This window comes from Mercenaria mercenaria, chromosome 2 (assembly GCF_021730395.1).
Source record: "Mercenaria mercenaria strain notata chromosome 2, MADL_Memer_1, whole genome shotgun sequence".
Taxonomy (NCBI): domain Eukaryota; kingdom Metazoa; phylum Mollusca; class Bivalvia; order Venerida; family Veneridae; genus Mercenaria; species Mercenaria mercenaria.
This window is the reverse complement of record NC_069362.1, coordinates 116,038,658-116,066,078: the sequence shown is the minus strand read 5'-3', so window position 1 is coordinate 116,066,078 and position 27,421 is coordinate 116,038,658. Positions and strand designations below refer to the sequence as shown.

Below are 27,421 nucleotides of genomic sequence, written 5' to 3'. Positions count from 1 at the left end.
ATAGTTTCATTGAAAATTCTGCAAAATGACGTTGATACCAGTGCGAGAAAATAATAAAAACTAAAAAAATATTTTGAGATCTGTCAGGAAAATTCTTTCACATAGAACTTGATCTTAGGTCATTTTCAGTCTGATCATTCAGTCGTTCATATAACTTGTTCATGCATTCATTTAATTTTACACACAACTATTCATTCGCAAAAAATCATCACGCAGTTATAATCATTTGAGTATAAATGCTACTTATTTTATTTAGACTAGATGCCCACGGGCAAAACGTCGAGCCCGCCAGCTGTCAAAAAGGACTGGGAGTTGCACGCGACACGACACTCCCACATTTATGCCAAACAAAAAAAAAGAAGATTGCTTTATGGCAAAGTTACAACCCGGACAAGCTCTAAAATGACCTTTGACCCCCAAGTGTGACCTTTGAGATAGGGACGCGAGGTCTGCGCATGGCACTCCGTCTCATTGAGGTGAACATTTACGCCAAAGAAATAAAGATTGCTCCATACTTAAAATTATGGCCTGGACAAACCCTAAAATGACTTTTGACCCCTAACCGTGACCTTGACCTTTGAGATAGGAACCTAGGGTTTGCATATGACACTCCGTCTCATTGAGTTGAACATTCATGGCAAATATAAACAAGATTCTTCAATGCATGTCAAAGTTATGGGCTGGACAAGATCTGACATGACCTTTGACCTTCAACTGTGACCTTGACTTTTAAGACAGGAAACTGGAGTTTGCGCAGGACACTCTGAGCTTAATATCCATGCCAAATATAAACAATTAAGATTGCTCCATGCATGTCAATGTTACGGCCCGGACAAACAAACCTGGACGGACGGACGGACGACGCACACACGCACATACACCTAACAGCCATTTGGAGACTATGTCTTCGCTTCCGCATGCGGGCTCGACAAAAATTGACCAGACCAAAAAGTGCAATTTCCACAGTCCCGAAGTAGTGTGGAAACGAATACAATATAGACTATACACAAAATAAGTTAGGGCCCATTGCTGTGTGTACTTTAAAGGTGGTTAGTCAGATTCCGATCAAGTAATGGATTCGGTCAGAAGTTTAACAAATGCCCAATTACACTTATTTGTGTTGACTGACTGCTTAATACATGTTAGAATTTCTCTGGAGGTATTTTTAAAATTTGATTTTCCTGTCCTGGTTGCCAAACCAAGATAGAGGTATTTGTCTAAGAAATCATATGAATATGAAAACTATTGTACTCTAGTTGTCAAATATTTACATTCATTAGAAATGCAAGTTTTAAATAAAAGTTTTACCTCCCCTTCCCTCTCTTGATTGCGCAATAAGGTTGGACGGGAAATATATGAATTCCGAAGCTACACACTGCTTAAAAAAAGCCTTTTCGTTCAGATTGTTGAAATATCCCAATATCTATCAAATGCAAATAAATTAAGAAATTATATTGAAATCAAAAGCAATAAGTCCATTTTTCTAATACTTGCATATTTAAGGGGAGCTATTACAAAATTTCATAAAAGTAATAAAACATACATTCCTGATAGGGATCTAGCTCTCTGAAATGTTTCCTTAAAATTTTCCGTAACTAAGTCTAACAGAATATTTTAAAATTATAAAATGTCATCAAATGTTGCTCAAATAATGAAATATGACAGCATTTAAAGTAGTTTTAGATTAATAGAATGAACGCATTATTGTATAAAACAGTTTTACTCGCCTTCTGCTTATAGATGTATACATAACAATGGGTAGTTTTAAGGCGCATATCATTTTTGAAATTCGTGCAAGGTGTTACGACAATACATTGCAACATTTCAAAACTTCAACACTTATCTAAAACAAATTGAAAATTATTGGCAAGAACCGTAGATAAAGCAGTTTATTCATCGTTTGCATGAATTAAATTAACGTTACCTATTGTTTTAGTTATTTTGCCAAATGTTATCTTACTAATACAATCGCGTTTATGTGATTCGTCATGGCACAATTACACCAGCAATAATGAATGTTAACTGTAAAATCTTCTTATATCCCTGTGACCGCTATTCAATTTTTGCTTGTCTTAATTGTTTATTAAATTAAATCTTATGAGCATTTAACAACGCGATCTTTCATAAATTCGATGATAAACAGAAAGAGTACAAATGTAATACTTTGGAAATGGGATTAAAACGAAGTAGATGTAACATAAACGATTTTTCTAAATAATAAATATGTAAAGGAGATAGGAAAAATAGTGTGGTGACTCTATTTCTGGTGCGCCAATGTTCTAAGCTAAATATGGCTATCGATACAGAAATAACGCCTATTCAGAGCTTTGAAATAACTCCGGAAACTCTTGAATTTACAACCGGAGCGGATACAAGAAATATTGGCATAAAACATTTTCTATGTCTGCGTCGAACACTTCCGAAGACGCGTCTGTCACAGGCGATCTTGTACGAAAATGTGAGTTACAGACGACAACTGTCGATGAAGATGGACTCAATGCAAAAGGACAGACTCAGGAACGCACAGGTGCTTGAATCAAATATGAGAGCGTTCAGACAAACACAGAAACGGAAACAACAAAAATGGAAGCGAGTAGACGAAATTCGTCTATCAAATATGAACTTGCCCTGCGTCCATCTTAAGAGCGAAGAGGAACGCCCGAAAAGTGGCAAAATTATGTACCGAATGTCAGAATTCAAACCGGAAGGCGAAAAACAAGAATCCCCACAGCCTGTTCTGCCGAAAATGAACTTGACTGTTAGACGTGAACAGACAGAAATAATAACTCATAGGGAAAAGACTTTTATGACAAGATTTCCGGAAATAATAAACATTGATCAAGCACTTCTAGACAGACATAATAATTACTGTGGAAAGCATCTGTTGGAAGACGGAGGATCTGGACAAGACGGACGATTTAGTAGATTTGTTGGCGCATTGTCTCCCGCTAAAGTCGATCCTAATGAATATCCGTTCGAGAATCTGAAATCATACAGTCGTCTGCATAAGTATGATCCTACGAAAGACGATAGGCAGACACCTAGATCTGCAAGAGTTGTTCCAAAATCTCATCAACAGAATTTAAAAGACGAAGTCGCAAAAAGGTTCGAAGCCATCAAATCTCGCGAGAACACGTTTTATGCAGACGAGACAGAATCCTCCACAGATCGATCGCAGAAGACAGGAGCCCTTCAGAGACAGACGGGACGATTTCAGAAAAGAGGCGAGTATATATTAGAAACATACAAAACTGATGACGTCATTTATCTTAGTAAACATAGACTGCAAGACCAAGAGGGGATCCCAGAAGCCCCTGAAGAAAGTGAAAGCGCTGAGGAATAAACAAAACGCTGCTTTTTGTTTAAAAGCTGAATAATTGAATCTGTGTTATTATTAATAGTGTTCTTAGCTTTCTGTGTTTCCCCCAACGGGTGGGTGTCGGTCCACGCGCATGCTTCCTGTTGCCTGTTTACCGAATTGTGACGAGCTTCTGTGTCTGCAATAATGCTTCTACATGTGGATTGCAGTTAACGGTGTCGGTGTTGACTTTGGATGTAATCAAAACAAACTCATCGTGCTGTATTTTACCTTTCTAGGTGAACTCCAATAAGCGGGCAGATTTGTTATTCCACGCTGTCGTCTGCTGAATCATGCCTCTTTCTCGCGCGTAAAACAGAATCGATCAGTTAAAAAGGACCAAAAACAGAAGATAATGTTTACATCTACGCATAGACGACGAATGCTTGCTGAAAAAAAATTGAGTAAGTTGTATGAGCCTATAGGGAAATGCAGATTAAATGTGACAATGAATGAAAGTCGAACATTTACTGTATGTCTTGCAAATACCTTTTATTGGCAAGTCTCAGGGCAACGAAAGCTGACTTCTAAGTTACCTTAGGTGTCTTTGAGTTTATAAGTGTAAAAGATAAAGTTTGCAAAGAGGTTAATGCAACTGTGAACTACCCAATGCTTTAGACAAAGTCTAAATACACGCATTTCTACGGAACGGCAGATCTGTACTTCCAACAGCATACTTTTTATTAGGGCTGGGACGATTTCTAAATTTTGAAATCGGTTAATTGTTTGTATGAAATCGAATCGAACCGGTTAATCGGCCGTCATATTTAAAATGCTATTTTCTTTCCTGACGACTGTATCAAGATACTTCCAGCAGCTGACTTCATCAGGAACTTACGGACTTTATCGTTTGCAAACAGTTTATTGTTAATAAATCATATTTTAATGTATTGTTTTTAGATACATCACGACAGGCAAATCTGAGACCATTAATAATGTTCAATTTGATTTGTTTTAGCGGAAATATACTGGTCTATCATATAGTATGTTATGGTCGAAGAAATGTATAAAGATAAAGTTCAATTCGTGATCAATGTTTACTGCTTGAAAGCGATTACCGGTTTTGCAAAACTGAAACCGGTTTTACATAGTAATGGAATCGGATCCGATTAACCGAGTAATCGTCCCAGTCCTATTTTTTATACCTTGACTATATACAGTACACTAGGTATTGACTCCAAGAGAATTGTGTACGGATCTGTAGCAAAATATCGGAACATTTTCTACTTATAACCTTGGATTTCAGTCAAAACGTCCTTTATATAATAATTGGTACCGTCAAATGAAACATAGTCTGTGATTCTGTTTCTTAAACACGTGTCCATTTTGTCATTTTATTTGAACATTGTTCATATGTTTTTTTGTTTTTTTTTTATATTTCTGTATCATGTTACGTTAAAAAAATATTAAAAATGCATTTGCATTCAAATGAGTTTTACATCGTCATTGTTTTACCTTTGATCTTTGCAGTCATGGATTCAAATTTCGGTCATATTCCTTTGGCCACTCTGCACGCACTCTAAGACTGTACGTTCTAAATAAAGCCTGGTGCAGAGGGAACAGTCACGTGATAAAAATTTAAGGAAAGCAGATCTTGGTTCGTATTAAGTATTGATAATCTCAGTAGTGCTGGGTACCAGAGCAGAACATCGTACTACTTCCTTCCTTTGACAACAATAAGGAGATTACTCTAGAATTTATAGAACACTGTTCCGGATAGTCAAAGGACTATTGCCTTAAGTGTTTGAACAGTGGTTTCACATAGGATATAAAGAAGCAAACCAACTAGGGAAGAATAGGAGCTTTCTTGGACTTGTAAAACTTAAAAGTCATGAACTTGGACATGTTTCTATTTTTTGTATTCATACACATTTGCCCCCAAAAATCATCAAAAAAAAATAATAAAATCGAGTGACATATAGCATTCTTTCCATCCTTTGATCACGCTGCTATCTACATAATTATGATCAGTGTAACTAATATAACACGGGAGCAGCCAGGTAATATAAATATACCTAACTTTATAGCGACAAATCTTCGAATAACAAAAAAAAAAAAAAGATCCCAATCCTCCTTTTCCGACAGCAACAAGGTTTAGATTGTTTTTAATTATTACAACAGCAGTCTTGAACTGTCATATGACAGCTGCAAAAGTTCTCCTCATACTCTAAGATCCGATATTTTCTGGTCCTATCGCCACATGAAGCTCATCCAATATACCTGTGAAACAGTGTAACAAAATTCCGCATGTAACGGGAAAGTGAAGGTGGTGCATGTTTTATAACACATCACGAACGAACTCAGTCAAACTGGTCTTCTTCTTCTTTTTTTTGCTTGGCTGCGTCCAAAAGATCTTTCTAGAGATTCTGCTACAGCAGTCTAGGGCCCGTAAAATATCTCCCCGTACTTAGTGTTGTTATATTTTCTAGTCCTTTTCTTTAGGTTACAACACACTAAATAGCTGTTCTTCTTTAATCTATATAAAATTGACATATTTCAAATGGCTGCAGCACACATCAGAACCCATTTTATATGTATGTAACTTACATTTTCTTGAAGAATATTGTCAGTGCCAAGTGAAAATCACAAGAAAAGTGGGCGTCATGTTTGATGCATGGTAAAATATTTTCAGTCACACAAACTGCAAAATCAGCTAAAAATGAGACCCCAGATTGTAGTGGCGGTGTATGATCTAAGTATCCATGACAAATTCTGTCATTTTATTCCTTCATTATGAAAATGCTACCTACATGTCAAGCATAGATCTGTCATTTGATTTCAGCAAAACAAATTGCAAAGAAAATAAGGAAAACAGCTACACAGAGTAAAAAAAAAATCTGAGGACTATTTGAATCCGCCATTATTGTTATACACCATTTTTTCGCGCCATTTTCCTATTTAGTGTCTGTATGCCTTTTATACAGTTTCGCGTAATCCAGTGCAAGGGGACTTAACGGTATTGCACGTTTCATTATTTCTCATGAACAGACTCGAACCAATTTAATTACTTTTAGTTTACTCGGTTGTGTTAAATGCTTTCAAAGGATCTTCTTACAGATTTAATGTGTGCATCTGGATAACTTTTAGTTCAATATTATAACCACTTATTCGATAGAAATAAGCCAGCTAAATCGTATTTTGTATATTTTATGCAAAACTATAAATACTCCGTTACACAAGTGTATTATGTCAACATAATAGTACAGAACTGATTACACCATCAAGGTACTGCTAAATATACGTCAACTCAACCACGCTTGAAGCATAAACGTACGTGCTCTGTCTGATAAATGTGACTCTATAACCAGTCGAGAAAACAATACAGATATGTTCTTCCAGACTAAACAGCAGCTTATTTTGCGAGCAATATCACCATCTGTTTTCCCACTTCTGTAGCAGATGCAGGATTCTGACCCGTGATCAACTTTCCACTAACCTGAAAAAGAAATTTAGACATATATGTCGAAAAATAAATCTCACACCCTCTGTTCGAATTATAACATTCTACCCATCCAATCGCTACTCGGCTAGTTTAATTCCGGACGTGCTAGCGGATGCCGACCTCTTTTTGACAGGGTTTCTACAACAACGACGTGTTATACGACAGGTTGACAGAAACTAGCTATTCGTTCCCTTAAACACAAAAATTTAACAACATATTTAAAACTTAACCGTAGTCTGTAATGTGGCAATCGAATTGATGCGCGAGAATACGCTATGGGTACTACTACATACATAAAACCAAAACACTAGACTGTATTTAAGGGGGAGTTAAACACTTAAATGTACCTGAACATTGCAGTCCCAGTTTTTTCCCCCTTTAAATATGGCACCTAATTCCTTCAGCTTTGTTTCTAACATGAAAGGCATAGCTTTCGACAATCCAACTTCGTCTTCCTCTGCATTGGTGAAACATGTTACAGTCTGCTTATCTACTAGTGAATTGCCATCTACTTTTACCGGAACAAAGCCTAAAATAGCAATAATAACATATACATTTTTTCAGGTTCATTCCTTAATCTCTATGTTAACAACCAGATTTTAAATTAACATTTCAATTAGGGTGTGCTGTAAAAGTAGCGTGTTACCTTCTTTTTCATTTATGTTAAAATAATGCTTACATTGAATTGACTTAAGCAAAATAAATTCACATGCCGGTAAGCCAGGGCACTACTGCTATATGGTACAGCATGTATCTATTTTAGACGTGATTCTGTTTTGCCCCTCCGCCCTGAAGACTGGAAATGACAACAGTGCAATAATAATATCCAGCTGCAAAGACGCGAAGATAAATAAATGCCACAGCACGTTCGTACGATGTCAAAGGCAAAACTCGAATCGAAGACGCGATATCAATACCGTACTTTCGCATATTGTTTTCGAATATTACCTTCCACCTATGGGCGAAATAACGATATCAGGATCGGTGCGAAAGCGAGATATTAAAATCACATTGCCAAATTTATAAGTCAAAAGAACGATGTAGCGGTAATCGATGCAAAACCAGGTGCGAAAGTGCGATATGTTACATTCGTATAGAGATGGTACCTAAGATATTCAAATTCATCTTTGCAGGTTTTTTTTTTCAGAGTGAAATGCTAGTTAAGTGCACCAATTTTCTAAATATATTTATGGTTTTCATCTTCTTCATGTCAAAAATAGAAATATTTTATATCTAAAAATGACTTTCTCAAATTATCTGAAGCAAAATGGACAACTCTTGTATTGACTGTTTTTCAAAGATTTTAGGACTTCCCCAATTATAGTCTATATCAAAAGCTCCCACAGCTAAATACATTCAATAGAGTATAATGTAAGTTTACTCTACTTTCAACATTTTGAAAGAGCCTATACTGAACATTCTTTTGTCTTTTAATGAAGTCAAATTCCAAGACTAGCCAAGAGTCTAAAACGCTTGAAAAAAATTCTGAGTGAAAGAGAATGACATGCTCTTTATTATAAGCTTACCAAAACCATACCAAAAATGTACCTTAAAGAAGTTATTAAAGATTTTATATTGTAAAAAAACCCCTACACCATTTTACCATCAATATTTTCCACTCATGAATGCACTCAATTCATGTGATAATTGTTGATATATTTGTAAATGAGAGGCCCCATCAAAAACCTTTTTTCAAGTTGTGTAAACAGTTTAAGTTTTAAATTAATGTTGATATCTGAAGTTATCCGATTACTTTGTTTTCAACAATAGATAAAACACCTTATAGTTTGTTTAGGGTAGTTGACCTGTAACGAAAATCATCAAATAGAGTAATCTCCATATGCTTTTTCAGCATGTATTCGTTTTTCAAGGAAAGCAAATGATCATGCTAGTTCCCTCCAGAGAATGTTTAAATTAAGAACTGCTTGTAATAGATTACATAGAGTCATTACCTATCAGCTACCTTAACATGTAGTAATTACAACCACTACCTTAAAACATTGTAATTATATTTGATGACAATGAATTTTTGTGTTACCAATTTAACTTTTTTTCGTTATTTCTCATTGTTGGATATATACATTTTACATTTTGATATATAAATGTTGTGTAAACCAATGTATCACCATTGAGAACAATAAATAAATAACTTTGGCTAAAAGATCAAAACTTAATAACGTTTCTTAATGTCGTTAATTTTCTTCACAGGAATGTATGTATTATTCTGTATCATCTTCATGTATTACTAAACTTTCTATCAGGGCCTCACTACAACTTACAAAACAACTGTCAGTGTAAGTCATGAGAAAAGCGTGCATATTGTATATTGAATACAAAGGGATTAAAACAAATGTAGGTCATATTTTGTCAGACTGATAAGTTGTTTGAAAAGGACCTATCTGATTTTTCTTTCACTTTTGATCAATGTTTAATGTTGGCTTCAGTTTATTGGTCAATTAAAAGTTGTCCCCCTTTGATTTATTTGGGTAGGTACTATCTCTAATTCGTAATATCACCGCGAAAATACAATTGCAAAACGAGATCTACGAAAGTCTAACATTAATATCGCATTTCCGAATCGTGTTTTCGAATCGTATTTACTGTTTCATCGCATCGTACCTTTGTATAGCATTATCCCACTATCGCCCTTACCAATCTAAATGGCGAATGGGGCGAAACAACGATGGCCTCTAATGGAACACAATAAAAACAATAATATCAGTTCAATATCTAAGGATAGTACCTACCCAAATAAATCAAAGGGGGACAACTTTTAATTGACCAATAAACTGAAGCCAACATGAAACATTGATCAAAAATGAAAGAAAAATCAGATAGGTCCTTTTTCAAACAACTTATCAGTCTGACAAAATATGACCTACATTTGTTTTAATCCCTTTGTATTCAATATACAATATGCACGCTTTTCTCATGACTTACACTGACAGTTGTTTTGTAAGTTGTAGTGAGGCCCTGATAGAAAGTTTAGTAATACATGAAGATGATACAGAATAATACATACATTCCTGTGAAGAAAATTAACGACATTAAGAAACGTTATTAAGTTTTGATCTTTTAGCCAAAGTTATTTATTTATTGTTCTCAATGGTGATACATTGGTTTACACAACATTTATATATCAAAATGTAAAATGTATATATCCAACAATGAGAAATAACGAAAAAAAGTTAAATTGGTAACACAAAAATTCATTGTCATCAAATATAATTACAATGTTTTAAGGTAGTGGTTGTAATTACTACATGTTAAGGTAGCTGATAGGTAATGACTCTATGTAATCTATTATAAGCAGTTCTTAATTTAAACATTCTCTGGAGGGAACTAGCATGATCATTTGCTTTCCTTGAAAAACGAATAAATGCTGAAAAAGCATATGGAGATTACTCTATTTGATGATTTTCGTTACAGGTCAACTACCCTAAACAAACTATAAGGTGTTTTATCTATTGTTGAAAACAAAGTAATCGGATAACTTCAGATATCAACATTAATTTAAAACTTAAACTGTTTACACAACTTGAAAAAAGGTTTTTGATGGGGCCTCTCATTTACAAATATATCAACAATTATCACCTGAATTGAGTGCATTCATGAGTGGAAAATATTGATGGTAAAATGGTGTAGGGTTTTTTTTTTTACAATATAAAATCTTTAATAACTTCTTTAAGGTACATTTTTGGTATGGTTTTGGTAAGCTTATAATAAAGAGCATGTCATTCTCTTTCACTCAGAATTTTTTCAAGCGTTTTAGACTCTTGGCTAGTCTTGGAATTTGACTTCATTAAAAGACAAAAGAATGTTCAGTATAGGCTCTTTCAAAATGTTGAAAGTAGAGTAAACTTACATTATACTCTATTGAATGTATTTAGCTGTGGAAGCTTTTGATATAGACTATAATTGGGGAAGTCCTAAAATCTTTGAAAAACAGTCAATACAAGAGTTGTCCATTTTGCTTCAGATAATTTGAGAAAGTCATTTTTAGATATAAAATATTTCTATTTTTGACATGAAGAAGATGAAAACCATAAATATATTTAGAAAATTGGTGCACTTAACTAGCATTTCACTCTGAAAAAAACCTGCAAAGATGAATCTGAATATCTTAGGTAACATCTCTACAATATCAATATTATGTGAATATCAGTTTAGTCAATTTAATAATGCATCAGATTCAAGTGTAACGCCACAAAACAGCAAAATTCAAATTCATTTTACTGCAGTGTAAATATCTGTTTAATAAATTGATAAATGCGTTGGAGTCAAGTGTGTATTATTAGAAAAGTTGAATTATTCAAAATGTTAATTATGATGCAGATAGAAGTGTTTGTTAAAAGACATTTCATACCAACAGTTCCGTGACAAACTGCGCTCAGGACTCCTCCTTGTTTGTAGATTTTGGCAGCTAACTCAGCGATATCCAATGCGTCTGTAGATCGAACATAGGACCGTGTCCTCCGGCGTAGAATAAAGCCTTGTAATCCCTATGAAATATTAAATTAATTTAAGTGACAAGCAATAAATTGGAATGTAAAAAAGAAATTTATTTAAACTTCTTTGTGTTTCGCATGACGTGAAAACGTGTACTGTATGACAAAGCAAGAAGTAGATAGAACGATAGTTTCAAACGAAATTGCACGATCTTTTACCGATAGGATCGACCAACCGTCTAAAAAATTTTACTGTCATGCCGTGAAGTAATTGAACGGCTGTCGTGATATCATCATGTCGTGAAATACTCTGGCAAATCTTTGATCCCTTGTCGTAAAGACGTGTCATTGGCTTGACTTCCTGTGCCTTATTACAAAATTAAAATAATGGTAGAGAGATAAACTGAAAGGTTTCATTTACTTATAAGTAAAATCCCTGGCCGTCAGGAAAATACGGGCCAGAAGACCGTGAGAGGGGGTGCGAGCAGAGGGACCCAACTTTGAGAGTGGGGGACCAGCATAGACCCACAAATTTTGACCAAAAAACTGATTTTTCTAAGAAATAACAGTAGACGAAGGAAAAATGCTAACTGGAGAGAGCATTTAGACGTACTGATAAGAATTTGATGCAAAGTATATTGTCAATAAGGAGATGAACATTTATTTTGTTTTGGTTGCCCAACATTTTCATGAAAAGTATGAATATGCTTAGCTGACCAGTCCCAAATTATTCCCCCAACATGCAAACTTCGGGAGTCGCCGATAAAGGCCTATTTGTAATCTCGCCTTTGATAGCATTACTTACGCCGCGTTAATCTGTGCTGCAGTATGTGTATTTTTAAGCTTGGATACTTGTACTTCATCTTTCAAGAAAGCTTGACATATATCATCTTTGAACATTTTTCCGCTGCCCACGTCCTACATAAAGAAAACATGTATCAATGATCATAGAAAAATGGCAAAATATTGTTACAGGTATTATATTTCCGACTGTTTTGCAAAATGTATTAAACATTTCCAGGTCTCAAAGAAGAACGGTATTATTTAACTGTAAGGCAATTTTCTAATAAAATCAACGAAAAATGCCCTCCCGTATTTTGCCATCTTTTTCATTGCAGATTCTAGGTAGAATTCTACATGATAAAAAATACAAACCAAACAGTAGTCAGGAATGTTTGGTACAAACAGAGCAATATCATGCACATACGGACGTGCACGCGTCCATTTATACTTGCACGCGCACATCCATGTAAGCATGCATCTGAAAATTTTCGCGTGCACGTATAAAAATACACATAGACGCATAATTACGCGTTCACATATATTTTAATACGTATACATGTATTTTGAAAAATGCGCGCACGCAAAGTAGACTTTTGACCCAAATGGTACACTATAAATACTATCTCCAGCGCTGCTGGTATAAATATGTGATCATTCAAAAACAAACCAAACATGAAATGAAATGGTTACGTGATGTCACATTATTTTCCATCTCAGGTCCCATTCTACGCACTTTGATTTGGGTATAACTTTGGGTAAAATGCATTCACATACAATTAATTTGACTTCTAAGCTGCTGTATGTAAAACAAAATACAGCAACATTTTACTTTAAAGCAGAATTTATTTAGAGAATAGTATTACCATTGGTGCTTCTCCGCCCTTTGGGCTGACATAGTCTATTTCATACCCTTCCTTCGTCAGGACATCGTAGGGATGAGCAACTTCTGGTAAATACCAGCCTGTTGTGTTTCCATCGGGTCCAAGCTTTCTGCCATCATTGGTCACGACAAACAGAATTTTCCCCTTTGACATTTTCCTGCAGTATAAACCATTATAAATGCATGCATGGTGAGTAAGCATTCTTTTCTGTTTTATGCGGAATAATCATATATAAACATCATTTTCTAACATTTTTCACTTTTCGTTCATTGTAAATTATAGAAATTTCTTTAAAGAACAAAAAGACCTATTAGATAGGGAAGAATTCCTACCAGAAAGGTATGTTCTATTAATTGTTATAAAATTTCTAATTTCCTCCTTTTTATATGAAAATATTTCTTTTATCTCAATCATTTTTTCAGACGCTTATATGAAAGGTTAAAGCCATTACACTCTTTAATGTGTCACCTGTTTAAAACTATACATTTTTTTCTAACCAATTACATGTATCTATAAGAGGACAATGCATAAATTTCGAAATTCTGGCGCATTTTCCTCGGAAAGTTAGATTTCAGTATGTTCAGTTACAAGCTGAACACCTCTCGTCCTCTCGTAATGTATCTTTCTCAAAGATAATTCATAAGTTCTTCTATTCATATCATTTCCTAGGCAAAGTATGTTGGGCAACCTGAATAGGAAAAATGCCTCCCGCGAAAATCAAACATGTTTTAATAAGACAGTTAGTGTTAGTGTAAACGATCATTTTTAAAAGTTTCAGACAAATCCATTGCTTGTTAAAAATCCGACCACTAGGCCAAAAAGAATCACGTAGCGATTCGTCATTTACTTGTAAATATGTACCAATATCAATGGTCATCAAGGCGAGATTAGGCACATCCAATGGATAAACATCTTTTTGGTATAAATAGCACAGACAAAGCATGGTGATTAAGAATATACCCAATATTTATTGATGTTTGTTTGATATAAATATTTTTTATCACAAATATTTCAAAATGTATACATTATGGTGCGGGAGATATACAATATACTTCAAGTCCAGGTATTATCTACATAGGTACTCTTGAACAGAGTGCCGCTGTATTTACTCGACAAAGGATCAACTCTTATTTGCATTTTTTGTTTGAAATATAGGTAAATGTTATGTTCTATGCCTGTCAAGAGAAACTGTTTTCTATTTTGACCTGTATATTTACACTTACATGAAATAATAGCAAAAACTTGATTATTTGGTTTTATCTGCAAATATCGCTACAATACAAGGAAACAAAATATACCCATGGAAGTTAAAACAAAAGGACCATGACAGCTCTAGATTTCTGAGAAGATTTTCGAAATATAACATAATTACAGCCATACAATGTTTCTTGAAGATCAAGTAGAAAATGTGGCCTCGAAAGTGTTAACAAGGCTTTTACGGTTGATGCCTCGGTCACAAAACCGTACGATGTCCGTTTTTTTTGGTTTGTACGGCGTTCACACGGCACTCACACGTTCTTCACACGGTGTCCTTAATACCGTACGGACATCGTATGTTGACCTGCCGGCCCCTGCGATAGTCGTGCGAGCAGCGCATGCCTCGCAGTTTTCCAAATCCGCACGGACATCTTCCGGAGCTCTTCCGGCCCATGCGCTTCACGTGCGGGGCTCTTGTGAGCTGCTCCCGACTTCGAAAATCTCTACGAACTGGTAGAGAACTCGGGAGCACGGTGAAACATTTTCACCGAGTCCCCGAGTCCTCTACGAGTTCAAAGAATCCGTACGACGCTCGTACGAGTCAAGGATCGCACAGCACTCGCACGTTCTCCGCACGGTGTCCTTAATATCGTACGGACATCGTACGTTGACCGTGCCAGTCCCCTGCGGTAGTCGTGTGAGCAACGCATGCCTCGCAGATTTCCAAATCCGCACGGACATCCTGTGATGCCCGTAAGAGCTCTTCCGGGCCCGTGCGCTTCCCGTATGGTGCTCTTACGAGCTGCTCCCGACTTCGAAAATCTCTACGAGCTGATAGAGAACTCGGGAGCACGGTGAAACATTTTCACCGAGTCCCCGAGTCCTCTACGAGTTAAAAAAAATCCGTACGACGCTCGTACGAGTCAACGCTGTCCGTACAGACGCCATACGAGTTTGCCAAAATTCGACTGAACGAAGCTCGTAGCGTTCTTGAGACCGGAGTATAACGCAACTTTGTTCTAGAAATAGATTTCATCGACACATATATTCTCAAAAATAATTATGATGATCACATAGAAAACACTGTTATTTCTATGATCTGACCTAGTGCCCTAGTTTAAGAAGTCATGTCATAGAATTTTCAAATTGACATAGATTTTATACAGACAAATATTCTGACAAAATTTTATGAAGATCAATTACAAATTGTGGCCTCTACATTGTTAACAATGTTTTTTCTTTGATTTGACCTACTGACCTAGTTTTTGACCTCAAGTTACCCAATTTCAAACTGACTAAGCTCATAGAGACAATATCTGTCATAGAGATAGGTAAATATTGCTCTGTCAATTTTATGGGAGTAAAAGGTGTTTATAATGAAATACTGACTCCCTCTAACAATGTTAACACAATGGTTTTCATTCACAAATCTAATATGGACGCATATGGTGCCGATAATTTAAAGAATATGCAGGCATAAGATTCAAATATTTGAACTTTACCTAGATTTTATAGATGGAACATTCTGACATTCTGTTTTATTAAGATCAAGGTGAAAACTTGACCTTGCGATTAAATTTTCGACATAACGTTAGCCAGATAAAACTTGACTTAGACTTTATAGAGAAAACCTCTCTGAAAAAGTTTCATTAAGATGACTCTAGACTGTTAACAAGATATTCCTACTAACCGACATTGTGACCCGGTTGATCCAGTTCGATACCGACCTTGTGACCCGGATGATCCAGTATCGAACAAAGTATCATTAACATTGGGTCAAAATTTTGACCTCTGGAGTAATTTTGGCGGCTATGGACCGTAATCGCTTTGTGCTCAGGTGAACTAAAATGGTAAATGATTTAACCAGAAACAAACAGTCACTATTATTTGAATATTATAACATAACGGGCTACAGTTCGTTTTCGTAAACATCATGTTTGTAAACATTAAAGATTGCGTTTTGTAACCTTAAGGTACTTCCGCAAATTGAAATTAGAAATTCACGTGAAAAATCAGAATCCTCGAAACTGCTTTCGAAATGCAAGGACACAAAAAATATATGATAAAAATTGAAAAGATATATCTGTAGGTAAACTTGCGAGCATGAAAGCTACGCAGAACCCTATCTCCACAGTGCTTTGGAAGAAAATTTCGGTATCGTATGCAACCTAAATTGCTATAAAATATTTATTTTCAAATCAAAGAATGCCAAAATAGTGCACACGAGCGCGTTACTTTTTCAAGAAAATGTCGCTAAACATTCTAATGCGCAAAACACGTGCACAGTTTTTCTAAAATATTTCGCCGCCATGTTTATTTCAAGGAATTAAATATATGATTGTTCTTTTACCTCAGATTTCCTTACTGAAATATATATGCCTCCTTATTCATGGTTAGAGATATCCATTTAGTATAGTTTTGCACTGTCCGATCTCCTTAATCTGTTACCGATCCTTTACATTTAAAGAATAAACGCAATGTGTAACGATAGTTTTTACGCTTTACACACCACCTTCGGACAAGAAAGCCGTTTCACTGGCAAAATATTATTGAAAGATCGGAACTTTTTCTATAATAAAGTTCAATTTCAATCATTTTCAAAAACTGGAAATATTGCACATTGTGTTGAATACATAAATAAAACAAAAATCCCCAAAATAAACCATTTTAGATTTTTTCCGGGAACTATACGTTTCAGCCGAACAACGCATTTCAAGATGACACAAAACTGATTTCTCTTTGTAAACAGTGTCAAAGTTCACCTGAGGGACATTGCTGAAAAAGTAAAAGTGCTTACTTGTTTCAGTTTTACGTCCTGTAGAAAACAATCAACTTCCAACTTTAAATGTATAAATGTTCTAAAATTATTCCAATATCAAAAACCGTCCGATCTTTTCCGTGAGAAATAAAACGAAGCAAATTTAACTATTTGTTTACACTTTAACCATGTGAAATTAAAGGCATGTACTATCACGAGACTCCCGTGCATTTTGAAACTCGTGGTGAATAAACTGAATTTACTTTAAAGTATGGTGTCTCAGTTGAGCCAGTTATTTGTTAATTTCAGAGAACATACATTAAGGTTCGTGTCAAGTCTTTTGAAACCACCCCTCGGGTGAATTTTTGTTTTAGCTTTTTACGCTACGTATACCTTGGTTTATCATATAGAATATACCAAACTATTTATAATAAGTAGAAGAAACGTTCAAGACAGGTTATATTTTATTGAACAGCACATTTTGTCCTATATCACATGTACTTCGACAGTTCATGTTCTATTTTGTAGAAGATATCAAGCTTCTTTTTCAAAATTATTTTGTCATTACTTTTATGATGACTGTGTGTCTAACATATTTCTCCAGGTACTCCGGGAGTTGAAAGTGTCATAAACAATGGAAATTTAAAAAAAAATACAAAAGCTGCAAAATGAAAGTGAAAGTAGAGCTGTCAAAATGACCAAACACTGCCATATTTAAAAAAAATATATCAGTTAATCAGTTTTTATCTTCTGGAGTACCTAAGTAAATATATTAGACACATAACAGAATCAAATTCAGAGAAAAAAAATGTTCGAAAAAGAAGTTTGATATTTTCTACAGAATAGAATGTGAACAGTCGAAGTACATGTGTTGTAAGACAAAATACATGTCACCTAACAAGGTAACCTTTACAGAAATTATTTTCTACCCCTTCTGAACAATTCTGTATATATAAGTTATGAATATTACAGGTCTGTCAGGTATGATTTCCAAATTGAAAATTTACCTGACGGGTGGTCTCAAAGGTGTTTACTTGAACCTTAAAGAAGTGCTTATGAGATTATGCATGTGTGGGCATATTTCAATGTCTACTTTATATTAACGTCGATAGAAAACAAGTGTGCACTCGGCAAATAGCAAGTCTATTATTTTCAAGTGTATACTGAAAACTGATCCTAATGTTTGTACTCGTTATCCTTGGTTTCGTAGACAGTCTTAGTACTGGACCGCTGCTTCCGCTGTCAACACCGCAGTAATGTAAAGTCAGTGTCCATTTCTATGCCGGAATTTCAATACACATTTATTATCAGTTTAAATCTATGAAAGTGTGAAAAAAATATTATTGTTTAACGAAGAACAGTTATTTTTGAGATATTTCTGATTTTAATCATCAGGTTTTCGCGTGAAAAGTTCAACTGATTGCATTTTGTTTGTTTTGTAGTTATCTACAATTGTAAACAAAATGTAATAAAAACTACTCTTACACTATAACTTTGCTTGCGTATACATTTTTTGTTCTGCACTATTATTCACCACTCTGGCGTTATTGTTAAAAACATGCTGCATAAAATCGATGTAAGTATGTGGGGGAAAGTTACGTTAAGTAATTTCGGTAGTTACCGCAGGAAGTTTCGAAAATTCCATTTGCTCCAAATTTTCCGTGAGATAAGCAGCGTGTAAGTACATAAATTCCACTGTAATAAATTAAACCTTTCTTATACTTGCACAATCCTTGAAATGAATTTTTGATCGTTGCCAAATCTTGTTCACTTAAGTCGGAGACTTTTCTTACAATTTTAGCCAGTTTGGTACACCATACATAGAAAAATTGCACTACTTTCATGTATGCTGAAAATAGCAGTATGTACAAATGTATTTTCGTTTTAATACATGAAGTGGTCAGATTTGAAAACAGATTTTGTAGTAAGTTAAGTTCTATTCAGTAAGACAATTCTCCTATGCACTAATTGAAACTTTGAACTAACTTTGCCATTCATGAATTTTTAATAAAGTATTTTGAAAGGATATATAAATCTAACCAAAAATTTGAAAAAATACAGGTAAAATATCTGCTTTATTTCCAAATTTTAGTATCACTTTTTATACAGCTACATTTAGTTCAGGTCTTGCAAACTGAGCTGTTTCTGTGCTACGGAACAGCTGCATTTAAAAGCTTTGGTTCACTATATTTTCACACCTCAAATAAGGTCACTCTAAATTCAAGATGGCGGAAGTACCTTAACTCAGGGTTCCATATTTTAGTGTGTCTTGTATAAGAAAAACGTGAGCTCAAGCTAAATCAAAACATAATGAAAAAGTAGAAAGGTCATTTTTTTTAAGCAGAGAAATTTTGGGTTGAAAACGTGTAAACACATATGACCTAGCTAGTAATCGAACTGTAAAACCAGAATTCAGCTGTAAACAAACACCGAACCTCAATACTTTACGATTAGTAGGGACATGTTGTGCAAGGCTATGTAACCGAACCATCCGATAAGAGTATTCGTAAACCAGACCAGGAAATTCATAAACATACAGTATACAAACTCACTGCCATTACAAAACACTATATGCTTTCTCCAACATAAAAGACTGCTACAAACTGAAAGACAAACTGTATGATAAAATTTTAAATCTTTTTTTAAACTTCACATACCTGAACAATTATCCAACAGCACTGTTCGACAGCTTTGAGGCGTATAGCGTGGAGGGCGAATCGTTATATATATCAGATTTAAACCAATGAATGCACCTAAGTAGTATAGAGACTAAAGGCGGTTCGTCTAATCTTTATCAAGTGCAAGATTTTTACTGCCAAGATAGAGATTTTTACCATAAGTATAAATTTGATTAGGCAAGCAAAGAAAAATACGTTGAGGGACAATTTCACGAGTACGGAATCCTGTTAGGGACATCGCGTTCTCGCCCATCGACTTTCACAGATGCACTACAAAAAAAAAGAAAAGAAAAAAAAAAAAAAAAAAAAAAAAAAAAAAAAAAAAAAACCGCGATGTTTGCTCGTTGCATTTTCGCATCTTTTCAAAAATGAATGGATACACTACTAAATTTCTATCTGAAAATCGTAAAAAATAACGCAAGATTAAACATTTTTCGCCCACCTTTTTCACAAACGATAGTGGTGGAAAATACACGACATTTTATAGTAGAATCTTGCGTTTTTTTCCCAGTCGACTTTACTGACCCCAGACTTACGATATAATCTGAAATTAAGTCCGGGATCATTGAGTCGACTGAAAGAAAATCCGCGAGATCCTACCATAAAATGTCGTGTTTTTCCACCACCGACGTTTGTGAAAAAAGTACGCGAAACAAAAAATTGAGTCTCGCGTTTTTCTCTCTCGATTTTTCAATAGAAATATACTGGTATACAGACAATGGTTAAAGTGGCGAACCTTACGCATAGTACTGTTAATACAGACAAACTTGTAAATTTACTAATTACCTTACTAATACCCCGGTCACAAAAACACTACGAGCGCCATACGAGTAGGTTTTCAGTCGAATTTTGGCAAACTCGTACGTCGTCCGTACGGACATCGATGACTCGTACGAGCGTCGTATGGATTTTATGAACTCGTTGAGGACTCGGGAACTCGGTGAAAATGTTTCACCGACATTCCGAGTTCTCTACCAGCTCGTAGAGATTTTCGAAGTCGGGAGCAGCTCGCAAGAGCCGTACGGGAACCACACGGGTCCCGGAAGAGCTCGTACGGGTATCGTACGATGTCCGTGCGGATTTCGAAAACTGCGAGGCTCGCACGATTATCGCAGAGGACTGACACGGTCAACGTACGATGTCCGTACGATATTAAGGATACCGTGCCGGGAGAACGTGCGATGTCCGCACGGGGCTCGCAGGGCGTTATTATCGCCTTACGGGCTCCGTACGACTTCCTTTTTTATTCAAGGTGGTATAAAAAACAGGAATATATTTTAAGTTCCACCAAGTTCTGTTGAGGCGTGGTACAGAATGGAGCCACATCGGCTCAGACTGATGCACATATTGGTTTATTCTTGTCTCAGAGACACCGTACGGACACCGTACAAGCCAACGGGCATCGTACGAGGTACCGAGCTCCGTACGACTTGTCTGCGATGTCCGTACGGATATCCTATGGTTGCATCCTTTAAACATCGTACGGGACCCGTAAGTACAGTGACCAGATCTAGTCGCTACGATTGTACAGAGACCGTAAGGATTTTAAAATTGGTGGACTCGTACGATTTTTTAAAACCGTACGGACATCCCGGGGCATAATGGAAGTAACTCGCATAATCTATTGATGCTTTCATCCATACATTTCATTATGTCCCATTGACAATTTACTTGTTTCTTCTGTATTCCATGTATTCTTACTCGAAATTCGGCTTAGTTACTAACTTGAACTTTCAAGTGTAATAGGCCGTCAAACCTACCCTTCTCGTTTGTACATTTGTCCGTATCGATATAGATTATTGATGCACAATCTTAAAACCAATAGATCGAGTCTATTGCGTCACTGGATCGTGCACGGACAATGTCCAATTACATATTGTATATATTTTTGTTACACTTGTTATGTTCAGTTGCTACAGTTCGATTACTAGGCTATACGTGTTGACACGTTTTCAAACCAAAATTTCTCTACTTACAAAATGACCTTTCTACTTTTTGATTATGTTTTGATTTAGCTTGAGCTCATTTCTTATACAAGACACACTAAAATATGGAACCCTGAATAAGGTTACAAAACGCAATCTTTAATGTTTACAAACATGATGTTTTCGAAAACGAGCTGTAAGTGCCACGACCAATTATATTACATTTGTGCTTTTTTTTCACGGTAATTTAGCGGGAAAAGTGCACACATGATTTCATATGTATCGGGATAGCTTGGGAGCTGCATTAGGGGTGTTTCACCGCTTCGTGTTTTTTTTCCATTTGGATAATAAAAAAAATATGAATTAATTCAATTATTTAGTTTTTCTGTTTATATATACTTGAGCACAGTAGCATAAATTAAATAAAGTTGTTTATTAGCAATAGTTTTTTTCCTTTGTGAATCACATTCTTAATGAATTCTAGGGACGCCCGGCACGAGCCGGGATTCGAACACGTCAGCCCGTTGCACAAGTAAATAAGTCGAAATTTCAAGTTATTTAATATGGAGGATTTAACAAAAACATATCGATTGGACTGGTATAAATATATATATTTAAGTAATTTACATTGTTTTAGGGTAAATTTACCGACTGAATGTGTAAAATGAATGGCAGATATCGTGCGGAAATAAAATGCATTCTTATTGTTTCGCATGCATAAATATCAATTGTGGTGTTGGATTTCAGATGGTTCATCCATATGTAAGATTTTATGACGGTAAGATCACGTTTATGGTAATGCACCACTTATATATAGGACATTAAATAAGTGTCTTGTCATGTACAATGTATCAAATGAGTAGAATAAAATAATAAGATGTGAGACTCTGAGTTTTATAGGTTTCTATGGAAAGATTCTATTTATCAAATGCAAGTTTTCTGCTGAAATACTTAACTTCCTTTTTTACCTGTTGTAGACTAAGTCTACACCCGGTGGTTTAATGGTAACGTGCTTGACCGTCAATCAAAGGTCTGGGTTCGAATCCAGGTCCAGACACTAGAAAATTCTGAGCTGCTCTTGATTGTATCCCACACTCTTCCCAGCGATTAAGGCATCGCGTATATTGGTGATTTACACAACCAGGTTGTCTATTCATAACGACCTAGGCCATGCCTGTATCTAAATGTTCTGGGAGACTTTCTTTCGTTCTGCATATCTGCACTGGTAGAGGACGAATTTCGCGCATTTGTATGTAAAGCACCTTTTAACGTGCTTATGGGAGAATTCAACAAACATGAAGTGTGGTTAAATGGTCATGAAATGACCTTGTTTATTTTTACATCAGAAAAGTAGAAAAACATATAACATATGTTTATTGTATGAAAGAAACGGATTTCTGATTTTTAAAAAAAAATCAAAATAAATTTATAAAAGTAAATAAATCATATACGCGGCGTATAACCGATTCGTTAGTTTTTTAGTTATATTTAATTGTCATTCTAATATGGCTTATATGTGAACAAGAAGATAGAATAGGGAAGCACTACTTTCATGGCGCATGTATGGCGCAAAATATAGAAGGTCGAAGAACAGATTTGTTTATTTATTGTATATTAGATGAAATTATTGGCAAGTATTGAAATGTCTACACGTTGCTTAAATAAAGGAGTTAAGTGTCCGCACTGACGAACGAACTAACAGCTTCACATATTTAATCCTTATCATGCTGGACACGATTGATTCTGCCTTTGCGACCAGTGTAGATCTTGATCAGCCTGCCCATTCGTCTAGTCTGATCAAGATTTGCACTGTTCGCAATTCATTCAGTCAGTATCTTTTAGGTACGCGCAAGCACCCCTTTTAAACACTTAATGGTACTATCCAAATTGAAAGACGAACAAGTGCATTATAGAAATTTAGCAGGGTAAGGTTTAATGAATAATAATCAGCTGTACTTGTTTCATAAGACTTACATATTGTAATTTCAATTGGACAAGAGAAAATCTGTGTTCTCCAGACATTAAAAAGTACGTATTGAAATTATTGAATGCGTCAATGCCTTTGTTTCAAATATCATATGACAAAGTAAGTATTCAATCGCAAGTTAATTAGATTAAAGATATTTTCTTTTGTTCTCTAACAGATTGATTCATTGATTTTAAATGAAGTGTGGTACGCGCGATATGCGGTGATACGTATAATTATACCCCTAATAAATGCTCCCCAATTAGATATTATAGGAACACTTCGTAGCGTACTTAACAAGGAATAAAGATTTAATTCAAATTTATTCTTTTAGGAAAGCGACTTTTATATGATGTGACAAAACCATATAAAATAGTTGAAGGAAAATAAGACAGAGATGAGGATCTCACTCAGTGCTCTTTGTTTTATGACATATTTCGTAGGCTGCGAATCACTTACAAGGTATATTTCTCATATTCAGAACTATGTGAACCTTGTGTCAGCGTACAACCTGGATGGCTACAGTACCATAGACTTTCCGCCTCTTGCTGACGTCAGCCAAGTGATGACCGTTAATATTGACATGCATCTCTATGCGGTGAATGGCTTTGACGAGGTAGCTGGAAATATAGAATTAGTAGTGGCATTGGAAATGTCATGGTTAGACGAAATGTCTATCATACAATCGATATCGTTCAAAATTGAGGACAGAGCGGAATTTCTGGTGCCATATGACAAGATTTGGACACCCAAAATAATTTTGACCAATGCTATCGGGGCAACGAGTGACGTGGGTGACAGCGCGTACCTGTGTCGGTTTGATATGGCCAAAAAACGAATATCGTGGAAACCTCGCGTAGTATTGAGCGGCTCTTGCACCCCTGACGTAACATTCTACCCATTTGACAAGCAGGAATGTGATTTCATATACACCGCATGGGGGTTTAAAGCAGACGAGATATTGCTTACAACAAATAGTGATGCATGGAGTTTAGCTGAGTATGGCGAATCTGGCGAATGGGATATTGATTCTACAAGTACAACAACATATACACAAAATGAACAGTCTTACATCAAATTCACAATTGTAATGGTCAGGAAACCTTTGTATTTTGCTTTTAATATTCTTTTGCCGATTTTAGTTTTATGTTTGTTGAACTCGACCGTGTTCTTGCTTCCGGCAGAGTCAGGTGAGCGAGTTGGGTTTTCGGTGACATGTTTCTTGTCATTCATGGTGTTATTGAACATGATCATGGACATAATGCCGAGAAGTTCTAACCCGATCTCTTTCTTGTGTTATTATCTCGTGGTTATGATGGCAAATAGTGGCGCGATGACACTTGTTACCATCTTGTTAATGCGCGTCTATCATAAACCAGAGAAGAGCGTGGTACCAAAATGGATGCAAAGAGCTGTGACTTTTGTGAACTGTGGATGTGCAAGACTTCGATGCTGTGTGTTGTGTTGCAGGTTTTTAAGACGTAAATGTTGTTGTGAAGATCAGAGAAAATGTGGATGCAAAAACAAAAAGGGCGAGAAAACCATGAGCGAGGAAACGTTAATCGAAATAACAGTAGATAAGGATCAAAATGTAATAGAAAAACCAATGAAGGAGGGAAAATCGAAAAACTCAAGTGAAAAAGAAGTCAACGAGTCAAGTAAATGCTGCTGTATTATTTCATGTTTAAGAAACAATGACACTTCAAACAATAAATGTTGCTGTGGATGCATTCTTGGATGTAAGAAGTGCAAGAAAAATGACGAACATAAATCAAAAGACTCGAGCAACACTGAAAAAGAAACGAAGTCAAAATCTTCATCATGCTTCAGCTGCTTTAGAAAACGAAAAAGAATTACAGAAGGTGATAATGATGGAGTTAGCTGTGACGATGACTCAGCAGGCAATAAAAAGTTTAAGTCAGAAGTGAACACGGTTGAGAACACTGGTTGCTTTAGCATAATACGTAGCAAAAATGAAAACGCCGCCGATGACGGTAAAACGGATATCGAATCGCGCCCAGGTTGTTTTGGGCGAAAAGATAAAAAGGTTAAAAAACTTAATAAAACCGAAGAATGTTCAATACGGTGTTTTTCTAAGAAAGATTCAAATACAGCTGGCAGTGGGAATGACTCTGAAAAGAAAAAGTGTGAAAGGAATGACGGTGGTAACAATAAATGCTTCGGTTTTATGCGGAAGGCGAAAGTTTCAACTCTAGATACTACAGATTCGGACATCGAGGATGATGAAATGCCTGTATCGACACGCAGTGAGGGAAGCAAGACACTTAAAATTTCTTTTAAAGGTAAAAATGAACTAGATACCGAAGAAACTTTGCTAAAGCGATGGGAAGATGCCACTAAAGGTACAACAAATAAAAAAGGAAATTCTTTAAACCATATTGAAGAAAAGATTAACGGAGAAGAATTACCGAATGAAGATGCTGAGAACAATGAAGGGGAGGATGTTACCTTAAAAACTAAGTCCATTCGGGCTTCCATAAAAGAGAAAGAGGCAAGAGAAAGTGAGAAATCAAAATCAGACAACAATGATGACACTGACGTTAATCTGGAAATTGTAAGAAGAAGTAGATCTAAAAGAGCCTCTGTGAAAGAGAATCTACCTAAACCTGTGGAGCATGAGAAAGTAATTCCACAGACACGAAGCAAGAGCAAAGTGGAAACCGTGTACACAGAAGAAGATTCTGATGAAGGCGATGTAGATTCACTCGCTGATCTAGAAGAAGAGGTCACTTGGCCGGAAGTCGGAAGAATTTTGGATACATTCTTTTTTCTCGCCTTTGCCGGAGGACAAGCATTTTTGACGGTAGTTTTTCTTGTCCCATTGTTTACTGGGGATACAAAAAATAGTGACTCTTAGATTTGCTATATTATAACCGTCAGACGAATGGACAGAACACATTTTACAACTAGAAAAGGCCCGACTAAATTGTTTTTGTTATTCATATGATGTTGTTAGAATACAAAGCATGTAACATTTATTTAAAATATTTGTGAGTTATCAGGTCCAAAATATCCATCTTGCAAACGACGGTATTACGTTTATTACGCTGTTTATTTGGACTCAAGTAAAGACAGAATACACATTTCAAAGACTATTATAAATATTCTGTATAAATCCTTGTTCAAAGTAATATCCGTATTTGAAATAAATTATATAAGTTTTTGTGTGACTGACTGTATATTTTCAGCATGGCAAACACAAAATTGTTAGAATTTACCGATACTTTTGGTCACGATTTCAATATGTAAACATTTAACAATTTTGTTAGCCCATTTAGATAAAACTGCCTGCAATATATTTCAATATGTAGACCAACACAAGAAAGGACAGTCGCTGTTCTTACTCTTCTTTAAAATTATAATGATATTGAAACTCAGAGACTCAGCCAATCAGTGCTCGCTAGAAATCTCTAACAGTCGTTAATTTATTTACGGCTGAATAGGATAGGGATAAGTTCTTTATACATTTTTCCTATTTTCCTAAAAAAAAAGTTTGTGTTGGAGTTTACGTGACTTTCGCCCGGTCCTTGCGCGGAGTATTTTGGTTCACTCGAAGGCGAGGGTGAAAATATTGCGCATGTTAACAACGCTTAAAAGTCTTCTCCAAGTTAGTATGTGGATAAACTTTAACTAGCTAAATTTAACAGTCATATATTGCATATTTATGACATGCATTGAGCACAAAAGAAATGACAGTTTTCTTATTGGAGATGTTTTCGTTTTGTAATTAGTATTAATTACTTTGAATTACAAGTGTCCGAGTGTCGAAATAAATCTATAGAACGTAACGGCAACTTGTATTTACTATCAGCTCGAATGAATGGAAGCCAATGAGACATAATTCTTTTTCTTTTTCTTTTTTTGTTTACATAAAACCACCGGTATTAGTAGTGGATCTTTATTATGTTTTATTTACATTATTATGATAATGGAAATTGTTAATATTTTTAAATAAAATTTATAA

The 27,421-nt window shown here is 35.5% G+C and overlaps 3 protein-coding genes across 3 annotated transcripts; 2 read left to right on the top strand and 1 right to left on the bottom strand.

The window, feature by feature from the left end:
• The first annotated feature begins 2,068 nt into the window (after positions 1-2,068).
• Positions 2,069-4,791, top strand: LOC123565076 (uncharacterized). The gene is made up of 2 exons (XM_045359086.2): positions 2,069-3,224; positions 3,598-4,791. Exons 1-2 carry the CDS (start codon positions 2,291-2,293, stop codon positions 3,609-3,611), a joined length of 948 nt encoding a protein of 315 aa, XP_045215021.1. The 5' UTR covers positions 2,069-2,290; the 3' UTR covers positions 3,612-4,791.
• Positions 4,792-6,489: 1,698 nt separating this feature from the next.
• LOC123565077 (uncharacterized) lies at positions 6,490-19,679 on the bottom strand. The gene is given in 7 exon segments (XM_045359087.2): positions 6,490-6,794; positions 7,148-7,329; positions 11,167-11,244; positions 11,247-11,302; positions 12,054-12,166; positions 12,895-13,069; positions 19,525-19,679. Coding segments are annotated over 6 exon segments (684 nt in total). The 5' UTR covers positions 13,066-13,069; positions 19,525-19,679; the 3' UTR covers positions 6,490-6,710.
• Positions 19,680-23,833: 4,154 nt separating this feature from the next.
• LOC123565079 (uncharacterized) lies at positions 23,834-26,314 on the top strand. Its single transcript, XM_045359088.2, has one exon. The coding sequence runs from the start codon at positions 23,834-23,836 to the stop codon at positions 26,312-26,314; it is 2,481 nt and encodes an 826-aa protein (XP_045215023.2).
• Positions 26,315-27,421: the final 1,107 nt, after the last annotated feature.